The 19,710-nt window shown below is 39.9% G+C and overlaps 1 protein-coding gene across 1 annotated transcript in view; it reads left to right on the top strand.

Moving 5' to 3' along the window:
* Positions 1–19,710, top strand: part of MOXD1 (monooxygenase DBH like 1) — a 53,247-nt gene that overhangs the window by 19,030 nt on the left and 14,507 nt on the right. Inside the window, exons 5-6 of the mRNA XM_063329574.1 lie at positions 14,239–14,418; positions 16,592–16,694. Coding sequence (XP_063185644.1) covers positions 14,239–14,418; positions 16,592–16,694 — 283 coding nt within the window. The remainder of the gene's footprint in view (positions 1–14,238; positions 14,419–16,591; positions 16,695–19,710) is intronic.

The raw sequence follows: 19,710 nt of genomic DNA on the forward strand, positions 1-19,710 counted from the left end.
TTTAAAAGTCTCTTCCTTATTTCTCTTTCGGTTTATCAAAAAAAAGTTATTCAGTGGCAGCACACCGGAGCTTCTGAGATCCTTTAATTCTCCTACCATCCAGATGTCTGATTTTCATGATTTTCTATGTGTGTGCTGACACGTCTCGCTCTACTTTGACAGTTTTTAAGGCTATTTGTTGGTGATTGTTTTTTTCTGCCTATTTGCTGAATTTATTTTTTGCTTACTGTCAGTTGGCATCATGCATATGTTTACCAACAGCATGAAAGTGGAAATTCGTTTCACATTTGTGGGAAATACTTCCCTGTATTTTGGTAAATGCAGCTTTTGCTGTAATTTCAAAGCCTGTCTTTGCTTCTCTTTCTACTTGTGGTTCTACAGATACAACACTTTTATTACTGTCTTTAGCTTAGCTTTCAATACTTCCTGTCTTCTGTTTGTTTAATTTAATTGTATTGCTTATTAATATAACTGCGTCTGGTAAAGATTCATTACTTCGGCTTCACATTAACCGCAGGTCTCCCATGTGCTCCCCTGTTATTTTCCGCCACAATTAGAAAACCTTAAAATACGGTATTTCCTCTAGTGTCTCTAGATTTTCTGTGGATCCTTTATACCTGTGGTCTCCTGACAAATTGTTTAATGCTGTGTGTAAGCTTCTGAAAATTTACAGTATTTACTGGTGAAGGAATGGTGTGTATATTCTACATGCCAGACGTGCCATAATCGATTCGTGTGAAGCTTTTCAGCTTCAGTGTATAACATGTCTGTGCTAGTTTCAACGCTTCATAAATTTTCCCTCTTTATTTTCTTTATTTCTTTGAAATATATTGTGTTTTCCTCAGGGAAGGTAGTTCTCCAGGCTTCAGTTGTAATAATCCCATAGACAAAAACATGTCAGACATTGAATTTCACTCTTAAGAGAAGGAAAAAAATAATTATGTAAAATAACAAATACGGTTGGGTCGTAGGGTCATTTAGCTGTATCTACGTGTCTTTTTTCTAAGAATTACTCATTTTCCTATAGACCCTAACATTCTGGGGTTTTTTTGAAACTAGTATAGCCAGAGAAATACCGTCAGAAAGGCTGCGATGTGGCTGTGCTCAAGAGCATAAAATGCTTTAATTCTGTAAGAGAACTTTTTTAATGGGACACCCAGTTTTAGAGGGCAGAAAGGAGGATCGTAGGTTGCATTTTGTAAGCTTATGAGAATGGAGAAGCAGGTTTAGTGCTGCTGAAAAGGGGAAGAAGCCCCATGCTGGGGATTAGACTATGTGGTCAAAAATTCAGTGTCTCTTAAGTGCACCTCATGCATACGAAATTAAACTCAGGCAACATATTGAAGACAGTAAATTAAAAACGACAAAGATGGGCTTCCTCTCATCTAACTTGACTTATCTCCAGGTCTGAGACTGCTGTTTAAATGACCTTACAGTGGCAGAAGTACCCATTTGTATCATCCTGGAGGAGGTGTCTGAAATACATGAGCTCAGGCATCCCCTGTATGGTTCAATCTCTCCGTTGGCTGAAGAGAGAACCCAGATAACCAGCCTGTATTAGATATGTAGCTCTCAGCTGGATGAATCAGGGGACACGTGTCCCACCAAAATGGTCAGGGGACAGAAGAGATTGTGATAGGAGCAAAAATTGCAAATTAAAACTTTTTATTTTAAATTTGCCTTTAGGAAAAAATGTTTTTTCTCAACCATAAGCCTATGTAATTTTTTAGCACTCAATTTAGGATGCGACTAGGGAAAACAGGCCAAGCATATCACTAGAAAAAACCATAATTATTAAGCATTAACTGAGAAGCATTACACTGGGTATATTTTTATATAAGCACCAAAGTTTTCCATTGTTGATCTTAGAAAAGGGAGCCTCTTTTCAATTAAAGAAAGGCCTGTATTAGGGCACACCAGCAGCTGCTAGTTAATCTTCATGTTCAGTTTCAGAGTGATCTCTGATAAGGAAGTAAAACTCCAAAAAAACTTGTTGCCAAGGGTAACTCTGCTTTTTGACAGTGGAATGCTTTAGTAATACCAAAGACCCCAGTGTGAAAATACAAAGGAACTCCAGTTTAAGAGACTGATTGATTGAAAGCCAGAAGGGCAGCCTGTGGCCTCCAGTACCTAAATGAGGGCACTGATTTTTAACTTGAGTGATACCAGACAGTAACTGCTTGTTGTTCTCTGGCTCGAACTTTTACATTTTGCTAAATGTGGTAACTCTAGCAAATTGCATCATGCAGCCTGACATAAACAAATCTTCTGTGTTTTTCTGTGTGTTCCCCTGCAAAGCAATTTCAGCCTCGGTAAATTAGATTGGCAACCAAACGATCATCTTATGCTGCAGAGCTTGCAAGCTATCTGCCCTTTGATCTGGAGGGCTGTCTCTTCAGTGCAAGCCTGAATTGGCCCATTAGGCTTCGTAGTGTTAAAGAATGATATAACTGAACTGGCTGGAAATTAAAAGTTTCCCAAGCAACTGTCTCGGGAAACAACACAAATACTGTCTTGCATATTCTGCTAAATTATTTCATATGTAAAATCATTTCTTATGTTATTTCACTCTGTGATCAAAGATGAAACTACATATGACCACAGATTTTACTGTCACACCAAACTTCATATTTCTCATGGAACATATTCTTATTTTGCGGTAGTCTTATTTCACTTGCATACCTTTACAATAAGAATACTTAAACTATGCAGCTATTGCTGCATTATTTTTTTCGCACTGGTATGCAAAAATAATCTACTTCATTTCTGTCATCAGCAAACTTGCACATTTAGTGAATTTATTCCAGTTTCTTTGATTTTTCTTTTTTTTTTTTAATTAAAACAACATCCATCCATTACAGCAATGTATTGACTATGCCAGCACATGGTTGGAAAATATGTATTTTATGTGATTTTCTGGTTAAATGAAAGTCAGAAGTTATGTAATTTCTGGTTACATACAAGTGTTAGATGACAGGAGTCTTAGCTTAAAATATGACCAATGGTGAACATGGAGAAAGGGAGGGTACAATTTCTGTGAAGCGCTCTGAGTTTTACCTCCCAATTCTGAGACGATATGTTAGGTCGTCTTCAGGAGAGGACTGCTATTAGAATCATAGAATCATAGAATCATTTAGGCTGGAGAAGACCCTCGGAATCATCGAGTCCAACCATCAACCCCACTCTACAAAGTTCTCCCCTACAGCATATCCCCCAACACCACATCTAAACGAGTCTTAAATTTGATAAACCCCATTTTGTCTTGTACCGCGTCTTTGTTTCTTCTTCCTCGTCTTTAGCTTTGTGTATGGTTTTAGAGTAAGCCTGTGACTAGGTAGTGCACTGAAAAGAAAATTGTGCCTAGGAATTGTCTGCAGCCAACCAATCTACACTTCTTATCATAGCAGGCAACAAAATATTTCAGAGTAGAATTGTGCCTTAGATGAGCAATTATAAAGCATCTTCTGTGCAAATATCAGAACAGCAGGTTCATAGGTGGTAAAATCTGACTTGATGGAGTTTGCACAGTGTGAGGTGAGTGTCTGGGTGGATCACAAAACAGATCTACCTTGGTCCTACTAGCATTTTGGCATTGCTTCTTAAGATCAACTTTCTAATTCAGGCAAGTCACATATTGCAACATCTTAAGCAAATTTGCTATAGGACCACATTTAATTCCTCCAATGTCATTTAGATGGAGAAGAAATTTAATTTCCGATCTAACTATTCAAAGTGTTTCTCTTCAGTACCCACCTCTCACTCTGCAACCCTAGCATTAGCTACTGGGGTTAGTTTTCAGAGAATAATGTTAGGATACCTTCTCCATCTCTGCTTCTGCTTGTGATCCGCAGTAGTCACAGCTATGTCCAGAGCACAGATCCATTGACTCCTGGGGGCAAAATAGAAAGAACATTAATAACAGTGGGAAAATAGACAGACAACAGACAATACCACTCCACCACATCCACACATAGCATACATGACATCAAAATCCACACAGATGACAACTGAACTACAGGCAGATTGTGAATACTTTCGCTTTGCAACAAGACTGAAGTGAAGTTTTACCTGGTGTGAAAATAATTTACATCTTGGATCTAACTAAAATACACAAAAAAAAGTGCAAACCCAAAACACCATAACCTGAGAAAACAGAAGTATCTAATCATCAGTCTTCACTGGCAACCTCCCTCCCCACACCTTTTGAGTGGATGAACCACAAGGCAGGGACAGGGGGAGCAAAGTCCCTCCCACTCTAAGAGAAGATCAGGTTCGTGACCAACTGAGGAAACTGAACATACAGAAGTCTATGGGACTTGATGGGATGCATCCCAGAGTCCTGAAAGAATTGGCTCTTGTAGTTGCCAAGCCACTCTCCATGATATTTGAAAAGTTGTGGCAGTCAGGTGAAGACCCCAGTGACTGGAAAAAGGTAAACATTGCACACACTTTTAAAAAGGGTAGAAAGGAGGACCCTGGGATCTACAGACCTGTCAGCCTCACCTCTGTGCCTGGGAAGATCATGGAACAGATCTTCCTTGAAGCTATGCTAAGACACATGGAGGACAGGGAGGTGATTCGAGACAGCCAGCATGGCCTCACCAAGGGCAAGTCCTGCCTGACCAACCTAGTGGCCTTCTATGATGGAGTAACTACATCAGTGGGCAAGGGAAAAGCTATAGATATCATCTCTCTGGAGTTCTGTAAGGCCTTTGACGTGGTCCCCCACAACATGCTTCGCTCTAAATTGGTGAGATATGGATTTGATGCGTGGATGGTTGGATGGTTACATCCAGAGGGTGGTGGTCAATGGCTCAATGTCCAGATGGAGATTGGTGACAAGTGGTGTCCCTTGGGGGTCCGTATTGAGACCAGTACTGTTCAATATCTTCATCAATGACATAGACAGTGGGATCAAGTGCATCCAGCAAGTTTACAGACGACACCAAGCTGAGTGCTGCGGCTAACGCCTGAGGGACGGGATGCCACCCAGAGTGACCTGGACAGGCTGGAGAAGTGGGCCCATGTGAACCTCATGAGGTTCAACAAGGCCAAGTGCAAGGTCCTGCACTTGGGTTGGGGCAACCCTCGGTATCAGTACAGGCTGGGGGATGAAGGGTTTTAGAGCAGCACTGCCAAGGAGGACTTGGGGCTACTGGTCAATGAAAAGCTGGACATGAGCTGACAACATGTGCTCACAGCTCATAAGGCCAACCACATCCTGGGCTGCATCAAAAGAAGCATGGCCAGCAGGTCGAGGGAGTTCATTCTGCCCCTCTACTCGTGAGACCCCCGCTGGAGAACTGCATCCAGCTCTGGGACCCTCAGCACAAGAAGGAGATGGACCTAGAGCAGGTCCAGAGGAGGGCCACAAAAATGATCAGAGGGCTGGAGCACCTCTCCTATGAGGACAGGCTGAGGGAGTTGGGGTTGTTCAGCCTGGAGAAGAAAAGGCTCCAGAGGGACCTTATAGCAGCCTTCCTGTACTTAAAGGGGTCCTACAGGAAAGATGGGGACAAACTTTTTACCAGGGCCTGTTATGCTAAGACAAGGGATAATGCTTTTAAAGTAAAAGAGGGTAGAATTTGACTAGATATATGGAAGAAATTTTTTACGAGGGTGGTGAAACACTGTTACAGGTTGCCCAGAGAGGTGGTAGATGTGCCATCCCTGGAAACATTCAAGGTCAGGTTGGACGGGGCTCTGAGCAACCTGGTCTAGTTGAAGATGTCCCTGCTTATTGGAGAGGGGGTTGGACTAGATGACCTTTAAAAGTCCCTTCCAACCCAAACTATTTTATGAATGCCTAAGGTCTTTCTTGTTTGTGTTCCCTTTTGGTAGTCCTTCACAGAAGTCAGCATTTCCTTGTCAGAAAACACATTTCCTAACAGTTACCCCAGCGTGTGCAAAGCAAGAAGCAGACACCCTGTAAATTCTCACGCACTCTGTCTTCGGGCAAAGCTGCGTGTTCACTCCCAAGCAGAAGGAGAAAAATTATAATGTTATTATGCTACACGATCAAAGGGAACATTTTGCAGTTGTACAATAGAATTAAAACCTCTTCCATTGCCATCTCAAAGAAACAGATAGACTAGATAGACATCACTCTGCATGAATGGTTATTTCATGAACAAAAGGAAGTACCTGCATTGACTTTATACTATTCAAATTATATGTTCCTCTTGAATGTATATAAACTCTTTATAGACAGCCCTTTTTGGCTTTAGATCTGAAACATATTTGGTTACATATTACTTTATTATTATATTATTTTCACAAGAAAGTAATGATGTTGCTGATTAATTGCCGATTAATTCTGCTTGGTGTGTGTCAATTGTGCTGAGACTCTATGGCCGTACCGAATACCACAACCACTCTGTCGGTGTTTCTGCTACTTAGGAGTGCAATGAGTGTATTGCCAGGAAGCGTAACCAAATGAAACATGTTTTTTCTTGACCTGAGCTCTTTATCAGATTGCTCCTCAGGGTTATACTTTTTAACTGTTACTAAATGCCTTATCTTAAATCTTCAGACACACCTCAGGCAGAAACAATGTTTTATGAATATTTCTTTGAGGTACACTTCTTGTGGATTTAGTCTAAATTACTGCATGCCTTTAAAGTCTGAAACTCTTTATGAAGGGTAGATTAATTAGGAATAACAATTTAGGAATGGACATGATGGCAGAGAGAACAAGAAGCCTTAAACCTATCGCCAGTTCTCATTTTTAACCTTTGGTGTTATTGGTTATTTTGTCGTTTGGTTCCTCTTTCCTAATTAAAATATTCAAGTTGTTCTGCACACTGAACTATAGAAATTCCGGACGTGCAATGTAATCATTAGCAGTAGTTTGTGGAGATGGAAAAATTTGTGTGAATTTAGAGATACGTCCTGCCCTCCAAGCCAACAGCATTGCAAGAGTAGCTTTTACCTGAAAGTACGTGTTCTTTTCCAGTAAAAATTCTACAGCCTAAAGTGGAGGTGTGGTAATTACTTCTTAATGCGGTATACTAATAAAACTTTAATAAGAGCCTTCATTGAACAACGCAGTCACTGAGTAAACAAATACTTTCTTCTTTAGGCCAAGAACAGGAAATATCTGTGCTTTGAATAAGGGTTTCCATTCATGTGGTAAGGACTTTTTCTCCACAGTGATGTTAGAATTTTGGTTTTGCATTTTAAAGTATACCCAAAACCAGTTAAACCCAAATGCCAACCATATATCTTAAATAAATAAATAAATAAATGTCAGCACTGTTACTTCAATTTGGGATTATGTCCTGTATTTGAATCTCACTTTGAAAAAAAAAGTCCTCCACGCACATTAAGGACAAATCATGCAAATTTAAATGCCTGAAGTTGTATGGAACCTCTATTTTTGGTCTGGAAAATTTCCATCCTAGAAGGAAACCTTACCTAATCGTATTATGAGATCGGGGGTGGGGATGGTTGCTGTGTCCTGGACCTTTTTCTCATCTCCATCTCTTTTGTATTAAAATATGAGAAGCAAGATATGTCACTAACTACACAGGTTATATTTTCCTGGAAGATGTGGAAAATGTGTATGAAAATGTGTATGTTTTCTTGGAAGATGTGGAAAATGTGTATGAAAATAATTTGGATGAACATTTGTATGTTTGAAGGACAATTCAAGTTAAGCAGTAATGCTCCCTGTTGTACATAGGTGACTATCAGTGAACCAGAAACAGCGGCTTTGCTCTGCCTCCTGCAATTCGCCCACCCAAATACACACCTTTCTAAGTAAGCAGCGCAGTACAAACTCAGGCGCACTTGGGACAGAGGGCGATTTAAAGGGCTTTGTTAGTGATGAAGACTGAATTTAGGATCTGGACTGTACAGTGAGAGAACCAGAAATGGGCACTTAGCTGTGTACATGCAACTGATACGGCCGATCTCAGGCAAGATTATGGCAGCTAGTCCATGCTAGACTGCAGCCGGCTGAGCATTGGAGGTGTCTCTTTCAGCCCTAACTATCCTGTGGCATTAATTTAATGCTTTCTGACAGAAGGGGTGGGGTGGGGGCGCTGGGAGGGTGGTCCCTGCCTGACCCCGGGATGCCTGAACTCCGGGCTCAAAGTCTGCAGCAGATTAGTGTCCCAGACGTGACGCTGGCCTAGGCAGGCTTTTCTCCTGACATGAGATAGCCGTTAGGTTGTTAGGGTTAAAATCCTGCTCTGCCCTGGAGTCATGGACTTAAACACCTACCCCAGCTCAGAGGCGCCTTTACAGCTCTTGGGTTTTCGCTCAGCACACCTCTGGGTTGTGTGGAAGAAGCAGTGTTAGGCAGAAAGCAACTAGTGCTTTTCTTTCAGAACATTTATATGACGATAAAACCATATTATTATTGAGGTTTGTTTTTTTTTTTTTCTGGAATACCTGGAGGTTTTTTGCTGAAAAAGACCCAGCTTTATTAAGCCAAGTATTCTAAGTATTTGCTTTTCTGAAGAAAAATCTAAAACCTTAAAAGAGGCGTTTTAGACAAATATTTGTTCATTCCAAAACTACACTTTTGAAAAGCAAAAAAAAAAAAAAATCAGGAAAAAATCTTGATGATTCCTAATAAGAAGACATTGTGTCTTTGAAGAACTGAGAATAAGTTACAGAAATATTTCAATGTAGGTGTGTGGTACACATTTGTGAACGAAGTACAAAGATCAGAGTAATCAGTAAGAAGGTAATAGTTCTTCCTGAGGATGAATATAGAAAGCAGAGACCCTGCAACTTGGTCTTCTGCTACAAAAAGTCTCTCGACTAAACTCAGCTAGTACTCAGTTTCACAACCATCATTTTTTGGTCTGAGTTAATCAGGGACATGGCAAACTCATATAAATAAAATAACCAACCACAGGCTGGAAACTCTCTTAGATGCAGCAGTGCCAGAACAAAATCTTGTGTCAAATTTTTGCTCTCAATTTTAAGATTACAGAATAATGTTTTTTTCCCTTGTATTACTGCCAGCTACATACACAAGGTGTTGTGTAAGGATGTGGCCTTATTCAGTCATTTATATGGGAATATGCCATCCCATAGAATCTTTAAAATGTAAGATTAAGTTGAAGCTACCTTTCAAGCCAGAAAAAAAATAAATCATATTTTTCACTGTCATTTCAATGTAGAAGCATCACTGCAACAAGACAAAAAACTCGTCATCATTTTCATATATCAAATGAAATTCAGCATTTTGTTTTCTGAAGTTCAGTGGGCAATATTTTGTAACAGGGACACTATGAGGAGACTATGGATGTAGTTTACTAACCTTCATCATTCGCACAAGCAGGCACGAAGAAGAAACCACAGCTGTTAACATCAAAGAAAGCAAAGCAAATAAGAAGGGAGAAAAACAGGAATAAGCAAGAAAGACTTCCAAGGTTTCTGGAGATATTTTTCCCTTGTAGGGACTCTAACTTCTTGGACCATTTGAGCTGTTTTCATTTTCATCCTGTTTAATACATTGTACATTAGTATCTTGACCCTGCTTGTCTTTGGCTTTTGAGATGCAGGGCTCTATTATGTTACAATTTTGGCTTGTTTTTTTAAGAAACACAGACATGTGGTGCATTCGGTTTGTGGGTTGGTAAAGAGATATTTGGAAATACAGAAAAGAGCAAGAAAAATTGAAGCTGAGTAACCCAGCACTGGCAGATACAAGCATTTTCTTTGTTCATGTGGTGTCAGCCTTTTGACCAGAATAGAGCTTCTGTTAAATTTACAGGTGGAAAGCACATGTCTTATCTGTATCAACTAACTTGATAATAAATTAAAAATGTGTTTGTTATATACTTTGAAAGTCATTATTTCGAGAAGTGCTAAGAGATACAGTACAGGAGCTCTGTAAAAATTCTCAACCTGCCTGGTGTGTACAGGTCATGCTAATCCCACACCATCACCGTAACCCATACTTTTGGTTGCAGAGGGCAGTGTCTTCATTTTGCATTTGAATGCGGTGTATTTTAAATCCCTCCACCTTTGGAAACCTTGATTTGATGTGATGGTGAATTATAGTGCATCTGTTATTTTTTATCTCTGTTAGTGGGAGTCAGAGAGGTTCATATATGTCAGTGTGGAGAGAGAGAAAGAACTTTTGCCCAAGCTTTCAAGAAAGGTAGTGAGGATGCAGTAATTAAGTCATCATGAATAATAAAACAGGAGCTTCTTTTTGTGGGTTTCATGAAAAGCAGGGGAGATCGTGTCTTGTTGCACGCACTTATTTTTTGCAGTCCCGAACGCCTTCGGCATTTCGATGTAGGGTGGATATAGGGCTTTTGTTATCTGAGCCTCTGGCAGTTGGGAAATGTCAAGCAGAAAATGCACTTTGCCTGCAGGGGAAGAAGTCACCAAGGCGCCTCGGTGGTGCAGTATCTCCGCAGGCTTATTCACGACATGGCAAAGAGATGAACCCTGACAGCTGGGTCTTCCTTGCCTGTCAGCAGCAGGGAAAGCACCACAGATGAGCCTCAAAGAATGAGGCAAAATGGGTAAAACAGGTAGTTATATGCATATTCCCTTTCAGTCTCCTTTCAGCCTCTTTCTTGACTCCCTTGGCTAACAAGAGGTGGGTAGGAATTAGCAAGGAAAGAGGAAGGAACTACGTTTCAAAGTCAGAGGTTTCCTCATAATTATTGAAAGTGAAAGGATTCCCATTTTCACTGCAACTCATCTAAATTATTCAAGTTATTGGTGGCAGGAACTGTCATTTGAGAGCCCCCTTGCACTACAAGAACAGAGTAAACGAGGCTATGTATAAATAAGAATACAAATAAAAATTAATCGTTTGCTTATATCTGCAGAGTTTATTGACTATTACATATTATGCCTATTATGCCACACTTTTTTCTGTATTTCCACAGTAAATTATTATCTTTTCATAAGTATTCTAAAAGTTGCACTATTTCCCGAGTCAAATTAACAAGACAGTCATGGTGACCTTTCAGGGTTCATCCTGTAGTATTGTGACCGGAGACCTGCAAAAGTAGACCTTAGTTTAGCTTAGTTTTCAGTTGTGTGATTTGGGAATTAAAGACTATCAAAGAACGAAAAACTTTATGCTTAAAAACTTCAAATAACTGGAAACATTGAATGTGTGCATTAAACAGTCCGTCTTTTAAAAATGAATGCTTATAGCTGGGGATCAAGGCTGATAAAGAGCTGTTAAAATAGGAATAACCTGGTAGGAGATGAGCCCTTTCAAACTGTGTTATCATTCATTGGGGCTGCAAGTACTCTGGAAACCAGGCCATCCTGATGTAGATATTTAATTGTAGATACCTGCTCTAGCAACTAATTTTACACCTGAGCCTACTTGTGTGCACATTTAAATGCATTAGTGATTTGCTGAATTTGGCCCCAAATTTGAAGAACTCGGTCGTTGTTCATCATTGTTTGTAAGGCTGGCCAGAAAACAAGAATTTTGTTTATTTGGAAGAAAAAGGAGGTTTTGGAATTTCTCTTCAGCTTGTAGCAAACTGAGCTGTACAGATGCTCTTTGTGGAAAGTGAGGGAGGAAGAGGGAGGCAGCCTAAGCAACCGACTTGTTCTATAAGCTAAAATAACGAATGGCTGAGTAACTAGGGCAGCACTCACCTGGGATGTAGAATGGCATGTTTAAATCCCTGCCTCAGTTGATCACTACAATAGAGAATCAAATACTTTTTCTTATTTTTTTTTCTTGTTGAACTTATTCTAGTAAGTAAATACAGCTAGCTATTCTTTGGATCAGAGAAAGGGAACCCAATGTGTCTAGGGGGTCTGCATCTCTTCCTGCTCTCATTTCAATCAGAAATGATGCTGTGATCCTTAGGGAGCTGGCCATTAAAATATTTCCACACATTTCTGGGAAATGAAAAATTTGTGATTAATGAGATTTTCCTAAGATTCTTCTTAATAGATTTCTGACCACTCCTAATAGTTTCTTTTTTTTTTCTCCATTTGTTTAAAAGGGGAAAGAGAAAGGTGGCACCTTCCTAACAAAGTTGTAATAAAAATTGTGTAAAAAGTCTAACTAACTTCACTGCTGCTTTTCATTATTTAGTTGTGTATCTGAAGAATATAAATTGTCCTACAAGAGGCATTGGAAAGATGCTGAAGGGTTTGTTCTAGTTTTTTTCTTTTCTTCAGTAAAGAAAGCTGAAAAAACCTACTTTTTGAAGTGCTGTTATTGTTTAGGTAACTGACACTAAGAAAGCGATGACAGGATGTGAGTTTCTAATTTTGGTGACGTCCTATTGTTTTGAGGGGAAGTTGGTTTTGAAGCAGTGCTTGTAAGCACAGCAGGTGCTGGAATCTTGTAGAGGCAGGCAGAACTATCACATGTTGGGACAAAAATACTCTTTTTTTCTTTGTAGATACAGGGATAATATTTCCATAACCATTTCCCTGACTAACCTATACGTTATGTGGAGCTTCTGAATTCTTGGGATATATACTGCTTTTTATTGTATAAGCTGCCATGATATGAGTGGGTTTTCGTTGTGCAGTGTTTGGATAAATGTGCAGGTATATGACGGAGCAGAGGGAAGAAAGAACATCAAGCTGAAATGGATTTCTGAATCTTTGTCAGTCAGTCTGATATATTGGGGAATAAATTCTTATCTGATGAGAAAACTGACTCTTATCTCCCTCAAACATACCTTTTACTTCCATAGTACAGTAATTCATGATGATGGTAATGCGAACTGAAATAGGGATTACTGGGAACAGTACAGAAGATCTCTTGTGAAGTACTTCATTCTTGCCATCAGAACAAAACTTTGGTGCATCCGTGTAAATTGGCATCCTTCCATTGACTTCTAAGTGCAGTGGAGTGGGTGGTTTTGGGTTGTGCACTTCTTGGACAGACATGCAGGTACTCAGCAGCAGCTGGACTCCCCAAGAGCCCAACTTCAATGGTATTTTGCAGACTCATATCAACGAGGGTGGTCTTGATATGCACAGGCTCTGGTTGCGTCTTCCTGCCCTTCCTCTTTTGTAATTGGTTTAGTGGTTTGAACGAAGTGCAGAGAGCTAAATTTCTGGTAACAATATTGTGCTGACAATATTTTACTAACGAAATAAACTTCTTGCTTACCCTGTTCTGATCCTCTGGTAGCTGGGCTTCATGTGCTTGCAAAGCAAATGGATGCAAAGTTAGGATGTATATACATTTTTTGCCTGCTTAAAATACCTCCTCTTTCCTAATATTAAAAGTCAATACTGCATGTCACCCTATGTCTTAAGAGTTACGTTGCCAAAGCTTTGCTTTTCTTCTGAAAACATTAATATTTATCTTACTCAACTTGAAGGTAGGTATGATAGAATGGAATGCAATCTTTGAAAGCAAAAGCAAGGGGAAAACTTCCATTTTAATACTATTTTCTATATGCTGATATTTGTGGAATATGATCTTTCTGAAAAGCAAAACAATTTTTTAAAGAAGTATTCATGTTTGCCCTGGGGATGTCATCTCTGACAGAGATGATTTAATATCATCCATCCAAACAGAGAGTGAACACTATTAAATGGGAATGAAATTATTTCAGCCTACCCTGAAGTTCGATGGTCAAATTATAGTGGGGGCACCCGGGCACCCCTGAGAGCCCTCCAGCTCACCACTGTCATAAACAGGCTGGAGCACCCAACCTCTCAGGAATGACTTCGTGTTAATAAATTCTTTACAACTGAGCAGATTGTAAAATAATTCTAAGTTCTTGTAGATGTCAAAAAAATTTGAAAGTCCATCTTGAGCTGCTGAGGAGTGTGGGGTATACCTCCAGGCTCACCGTACATGTACAGAATCTATGGGCAGCTCTAGTTTGAAATAGTACAAAAGAGGCAGAAACAGGGATGGAAAGTTCTGAGTAGTTCAGATACCAAGCTGGTTTAGCTGAACAGACTTTCAGCTGGTTTATATCCCCTTCATGCTGGAATGTGGCTAAACAAGATTGTGCAGGGAGAAAGACAAGTGACTGTGCAAGACTGGAGCGGGAGAAGGGAGAACAAGACAAATGGCAACAGAGGTTTTGTCCAGACGCATAATTTTCCTCCTGCCCCCTGTTGATGCGCTTGGGCAATGCTTGGGGTTGCAGAGCGCTGAAGTCACATTTCAACCTAACTACAATCGAACATCAAGTCTCCTCTTTTAAAATAAATGCACTATATAATTTTTAGTTCTGTCTGCATACCTGGATTGAAATAGTCACATCTGAGATGTGTTTTCTTTCTTTTTCGTTCTAAAATTGACAGGTTGAGCCATTGATCCAGAAAGGCCATGAGAATCTGGTGCACCATATCCTGCTCTACCAGTGCAGCAGCAATTTGAATGACAGTGTGCTGGACTACGGGCACGAGTGCTACCACCCCAACATGCCAGACTCTTTTCTTACATGCGAGACGGTCATTTTTGCTTGGGCCATTGGAGGAGAGGTAGGATGAATGTCTGTCTAGCATGGTTCATCAATGGGGCTTTAGGATGGTGTGTATCGTAATCAAGCTTCTTCCTAGTATATTAATGATTCCTTCATCTGTGTGGTTTTAAGCGTATACAGTCACAATCCCTAAATGCCTCACCAGTAAGTCCTCAGCTCTTGTTGACTTAAGAAAGTATGAAATGCAATGAACATTCCAAGTGACAAGCCAAAATCAATGAATATAGTATAGAGAGAATTGATGCCTTAGGGGAAGAAAGATGACTTGGGAGCATGGAAATCTGTCTGTGTATCAGCTTGGCCCATCTGATACGGAAATATGCTGCCTCCAGTGATGACCAATATCTGTTACCTGTGGAGAGCGGCAGAAAGAAAAGCAAATCTCTGTAGGTAACTGCATAAAAGACATGGAGGCAATATTTTCCAAATAAAGTTAGACATAGATTTAATTCCTTTTGTGCCTTGCCAGGACCTGGTTACGATAGTTTCAGGCATATCATTCTGAAGTTTCCTACCCAGCCTAAAGAGAAATCACTTCAGTGTAGGAGCGATTCTGTGTGCAGACGACCACCTTACTCATGGCAATGGGACATATCTACAGAAAAGAGTCTCTGATGCCATGTTGACCCCAGGCTGCATTTTCAGCTTATTTCATCTGTTAATTTAGGCTGCAGTAAATGCTTTCAGCTGACATAAGGCAGCATCACTGCCAAAAGAATCCCATCCCTTCTTTACCCCCTTGATTCACTGTGTGCCCACACAAATGATGGTGTGGGCACAAAGAGGGACTGGGATGATGATAGTTTCTGGACCCTTCGTTTGCCAGCCTGCAGTCCAAAACTGTCAAAGAGTGCTGAAGTGCAAGGAAGCCAGAGGTGCTACACAGACCCATCAGCAGAAGTTTAATCCACTGTGAGCATTATCCCTGATGTATGCTTTGTGCATTTTCGCCATCAGCTATGCTCTGACCTAGTATTTGTACTTTCAACTGTCTTAATCTAAGTTATATAAAAAAACACATATAAATAAATTATAATTTGACAAGCACTACGAAGGCTTTTGCAAGGATGATCCTGTTGTTAAAGATCTGTAGGGAGGAATCTGGCAGATCTGGGTTAAATTCAGGTTTACTAGAGTATTCACTACACTCACTTCAGTTTACCCTTATGCAGAATGGAGGTGATATTTGTTGCTATATACTACGATTAATTCATTAATGTCCATGAAGCATAAGAAAGTTGGGATTGCAAATTGCATATTTCAGAAAATTAGAATCTCCAATTGCATATTAAAATATTAGCTATATCCCCACTTACCAAGCTCTGTTTATCATCATGAGTGGTTTCAGAACTTGTACAGCCCGCTTTGGGATGAAGTTAAACTGAACGTGCAGGGGTGAACCCAGCACCTCCCAGCAGTAAACGGGGTTCCGTGCATTGGGTCTGACCAGAACTTGTCCAAAGTAGCATCGTTGTTAGAGGACAGTGGGTTCAGCCCAGCACAAGCTGTTGCACTGTACAGAGCTATTTCTTTTGCACTACATGGCTTCCTGGTGCAAATGTAGCCATGAAGATCATCTTTATTGTTCACATCCTTTTACTTAGAATGCAGTGATTTGGGCAGGAAAAGCCACCTAATTATGTACAACCTCAGTATTCCCTGGAAAATACTGCTTATAGAAACTGGGGACATTTAAAATGTAGATTCACCTTTTCATAAGGGTTTCATTGACAGACTAACTGCTTGATGATGCAGTGTTTGTACATTTAAAATGGAATTTTCCTTTTCCGCTCAAGCAATAAATACAGGATAAATAATCATAAGATCACAGGATAATGCAGTTGGTTGCGACCTCAGGAAATCTCTAGTCCAGCCTCCTACTCAAAGCAGGGTCGGCAGCGAGGTCAGACCAGTTTCCTCAGACCTTTATCCTCTAACAAGCATAGGATCTACTGTTTTGTATTGACATAGCTATTATTTAGTGCGTTGAGTATATAATAAATATATTACACCACAGTGCTATGTTCAGAAAGTTCTAAAAGGTCACCTTTGTAAATTTTATCATTAATATGCTTGTATCATTGCAAAAAAAGAGTAGATGCATTTATAAAAAGAAATTAACTCTTAACCGTGGCAAAACCACGTCTCACTCTGTATACGTTGGTTTCCAGGGCTTCACCTACCCTCCTCATGTTGGCTTATCCATTGGCACAGCAGCTGACCCTCAGTTCGTTCTTATGGAGGTGCATTATGACAATCCATCATACACAGAAGGTTTGTGCCCTCACACTCTTTACAACATGCGAGACTGGAAAATGCACTAGACACAAGTGCTTCTCATTGCATTACATGGCAAATAGAGCAAATACAAAGCTGAGGTTTATTTTTCCCTGCTCAGTAGTTCCTGGTTCCCGTTGTTTCTCTCACTGCACTCAAAAGCTTAACCTGAAGTCAGTGGGAGATTCAGATAGACAAAGAATTGTGGACCGGGTGAATACATCTCCTCCTATCACTATGTTCTTTGTGTTATCTCTCTCTCCTTTCCTTTTGCTGGGAAATCCAATCAGATTGAGAGAGAGCAGCAGAGCACCCAGACTGTGAGGCAGCAACACAAGGAATGAGCCTTTTATTAATTTTTTTTAGCATTTTTTTTAGGTCAGTTTCTGAAGGTGAGGTGTAGACTCAGGTTGCTAGATCATTCACTGGGTAAAAGCAGTTTATCTTAAAAGATAAGCTTTTCATTTACAACAGTGTTTTTTAATTGTCTTTCTAAAATTGATTTATATTTAGAAGAAACAAAAGGAAGAAACTAGGGAGCCCCAGAAAATCTAGGGAACTTTGAAGCTGACTTTTGGAAAGATACTTTTTTGTTCTTAAGCAAAAGTTTATTGAGCCACTGTACCTGAGAATATTCTGGTGATTGGTGTATATGAACTGAGTGAAATCCAATGCAGCACAGTGCACTGGCCTTTCTTCACACTCCCGTGTGTTTAAATAACATCCTCTGTGTGGGTTATAGTGTTCTGTTTTACTCTTATTCCTCCTCTTTTTTGTTGTTCTAGATGAACTACCTTAAAACTGTTTTATTTAATGCCGGACACTAGCCCTTCAGCATGCACATTTGTGCAGAATACAGTAAACTTCATTTGCATCCTTGACGTTGCATGCTTTTCTATCAAATATTACCAAAAACCCGAGAAGTCGCACGCAGAAAAACTGTTTTCATATTGGCTGTGTCCCCAAATTCATTATTTCATTTTAATCGACTGTACTGCACGATACTGTTGTTTTAGTTCAAGTGGCACATACAAAAACTGGGAATCAATAATGTTTTGTTTCCTTTTTAAGCAACAGGGACGATTTTGTCTTTTTGGGACAGTCCCAGGTGAACACAGGGTCTCGCCAAAGACCTTGGGAAAATTCAGAGAGCACGGGCCGAGCGGGGTGTCTGTAATCCCGGTCACGTTTCTCTCCTACCTGACAAAATGCACAGGATAAGATCACGCCAGGAGTGGGAGAGGGCAGACCTGGGTTCTCCCACTGCTTCGGGTGGGAGCACACGAGTCCCCCTGACACAGCCCCCAACCTGCCGCTGGGTCGGCTTCATTTTCCCGTTTCAGGATCTGCATTTTCCCAGCTTGGGTCTGGCGGTTAAAGGCTGCACTGTTAGCCTCACTTTGTGATCTGGGGTGATGTTTTCCTAAGTGACTCAGATCGGTAGTCAGCGTTGGCCCCCAGTTAGACTCAAAAATGTTTGAATTGCTTCTAACTTGGCTGGTTTTGAATGTGTCTGTTTATGAAATCCCTAACATTCACTTTTAGTTGGAAAGGTGTTCTCTTTTGAGATTGTTTATCAAAAAACTCTTACATAGCTTAAAAATTTCTGGCATTTCGATGTTAGCAACAAGCTTGAAGGGGAAATACCACAAAGGAGAAATTCAGGTTGATGAGATTGTACAAATAGCTTCAGAAAGGGAATGAGTATGGATTCCCAGACACAGTAAAATTGGGATGTTGTGGGACAGTATATTTCACCTGAAAAGTCACGATTTGTATACTGGAGAATGTCTCATAGTTAATTACCACTCTTAATTTGCTATGCCTAGTTCATAGCCTTTGTTCCTTAATAATTATATAAAACTCTTTCTTAGGTACTTTAGTAACTGGTTAACTTAGTCCCTGCTGTGCTTCTCTGTCATTTGCCTATCTTAAAACAGCCTGCTGATTTCATGTTGATGTAAAATTTAGTTTCAGGCACTGCTATGTCTGTTATGTTTTCTAGAAGACCAATATAGGTCACTAGGAACCCTGTTACCTTCTTTGAGACACTTGGTATGTTTTTTGCATTTTTAATTTTCAAAACTGAAATTTGAAAAGGACCAACAAAGAAGAGGGTAAGAGAAGAGTTAACAGAATGCAGAGCTTGTGCAACACAAATTAATTGTTGTTTTTTGCTTGTATCTTTCCTAACAAAAATGGCTGATAGAAGAGAAATAATTACAAGCAGGTAGATGGTAGAGGCAACATAAATTCTGTGTAGATACACAAACAAATGCATATGGCTAAACATTTAGATGAATGAAATAGATTCACAACATTTTAGCTCTTAAAAACCACAACATTTTTAAATCAGGTTTTGGTTCCTTAGACTACTTTTTAAAATCAAGAGAGGTCCTTGAGTGAGTGCAGCATTAAAATCCTGTGCAGTTCTCCTGTCTGCTTTACTCAAGGTGCTGGTGTTATCTTCAAGTTTGAGATTTAGGAAGACAATTTTCATATGTTTAATCGATGCTCTTTTAATAGAAGAGATTGCAAAAACGACGTATTTGGTCATCTGGGGTATGCTGTAACGTGACAAGCAATCCAAAACAAAGAAAGAATATAATTAATGCTAGGGCTCAAGGTGAAAGAATAGGTAAGCTGACAGGTAGAAGACAACACATGGCTTGAAAATTTTAAAGAAAAAAAACACAACAACTTTAAGCTCGGCTTTAAATATTTGATTTGAAAATCATACATGGCACCTTTTGAGGTCTTATTATCTCTTTTTATTGTTTGCTCTGCCTGTGGTCTGCCTTCTTTTCTCTGAGGTCCATGTTGGATAACTTAGTGGAAGGGACACAGGGGCTACGGGCAGCACATATTTTTCATTCACATCTGAGCACGACAGATATTAACATACCATGTTTAACAACCCTCCTGTGGCCTGCCTCTCTTTATTACTTCCTGCATATGGTCTGACTCATTTCCAGGTTATTGAGGTTGATTCTTCGATTTTCATGAAAACACT

The sequence above is a fragment of the Chroicocephalus ridibundus genome, chromosome 3 (assembly GCF_963924245.1).
Source record: "Chroicocephalus ridibundus chromosome 3, bChrRid1.1, whole genome shotgun sequence".
Taxonomy (NCBI): Eukaryota; Metazoa; Chordata; class Aves; order Charadriiformes; family Laridae; genus Chroicocephalus; species Chroicocephalus ridibundus.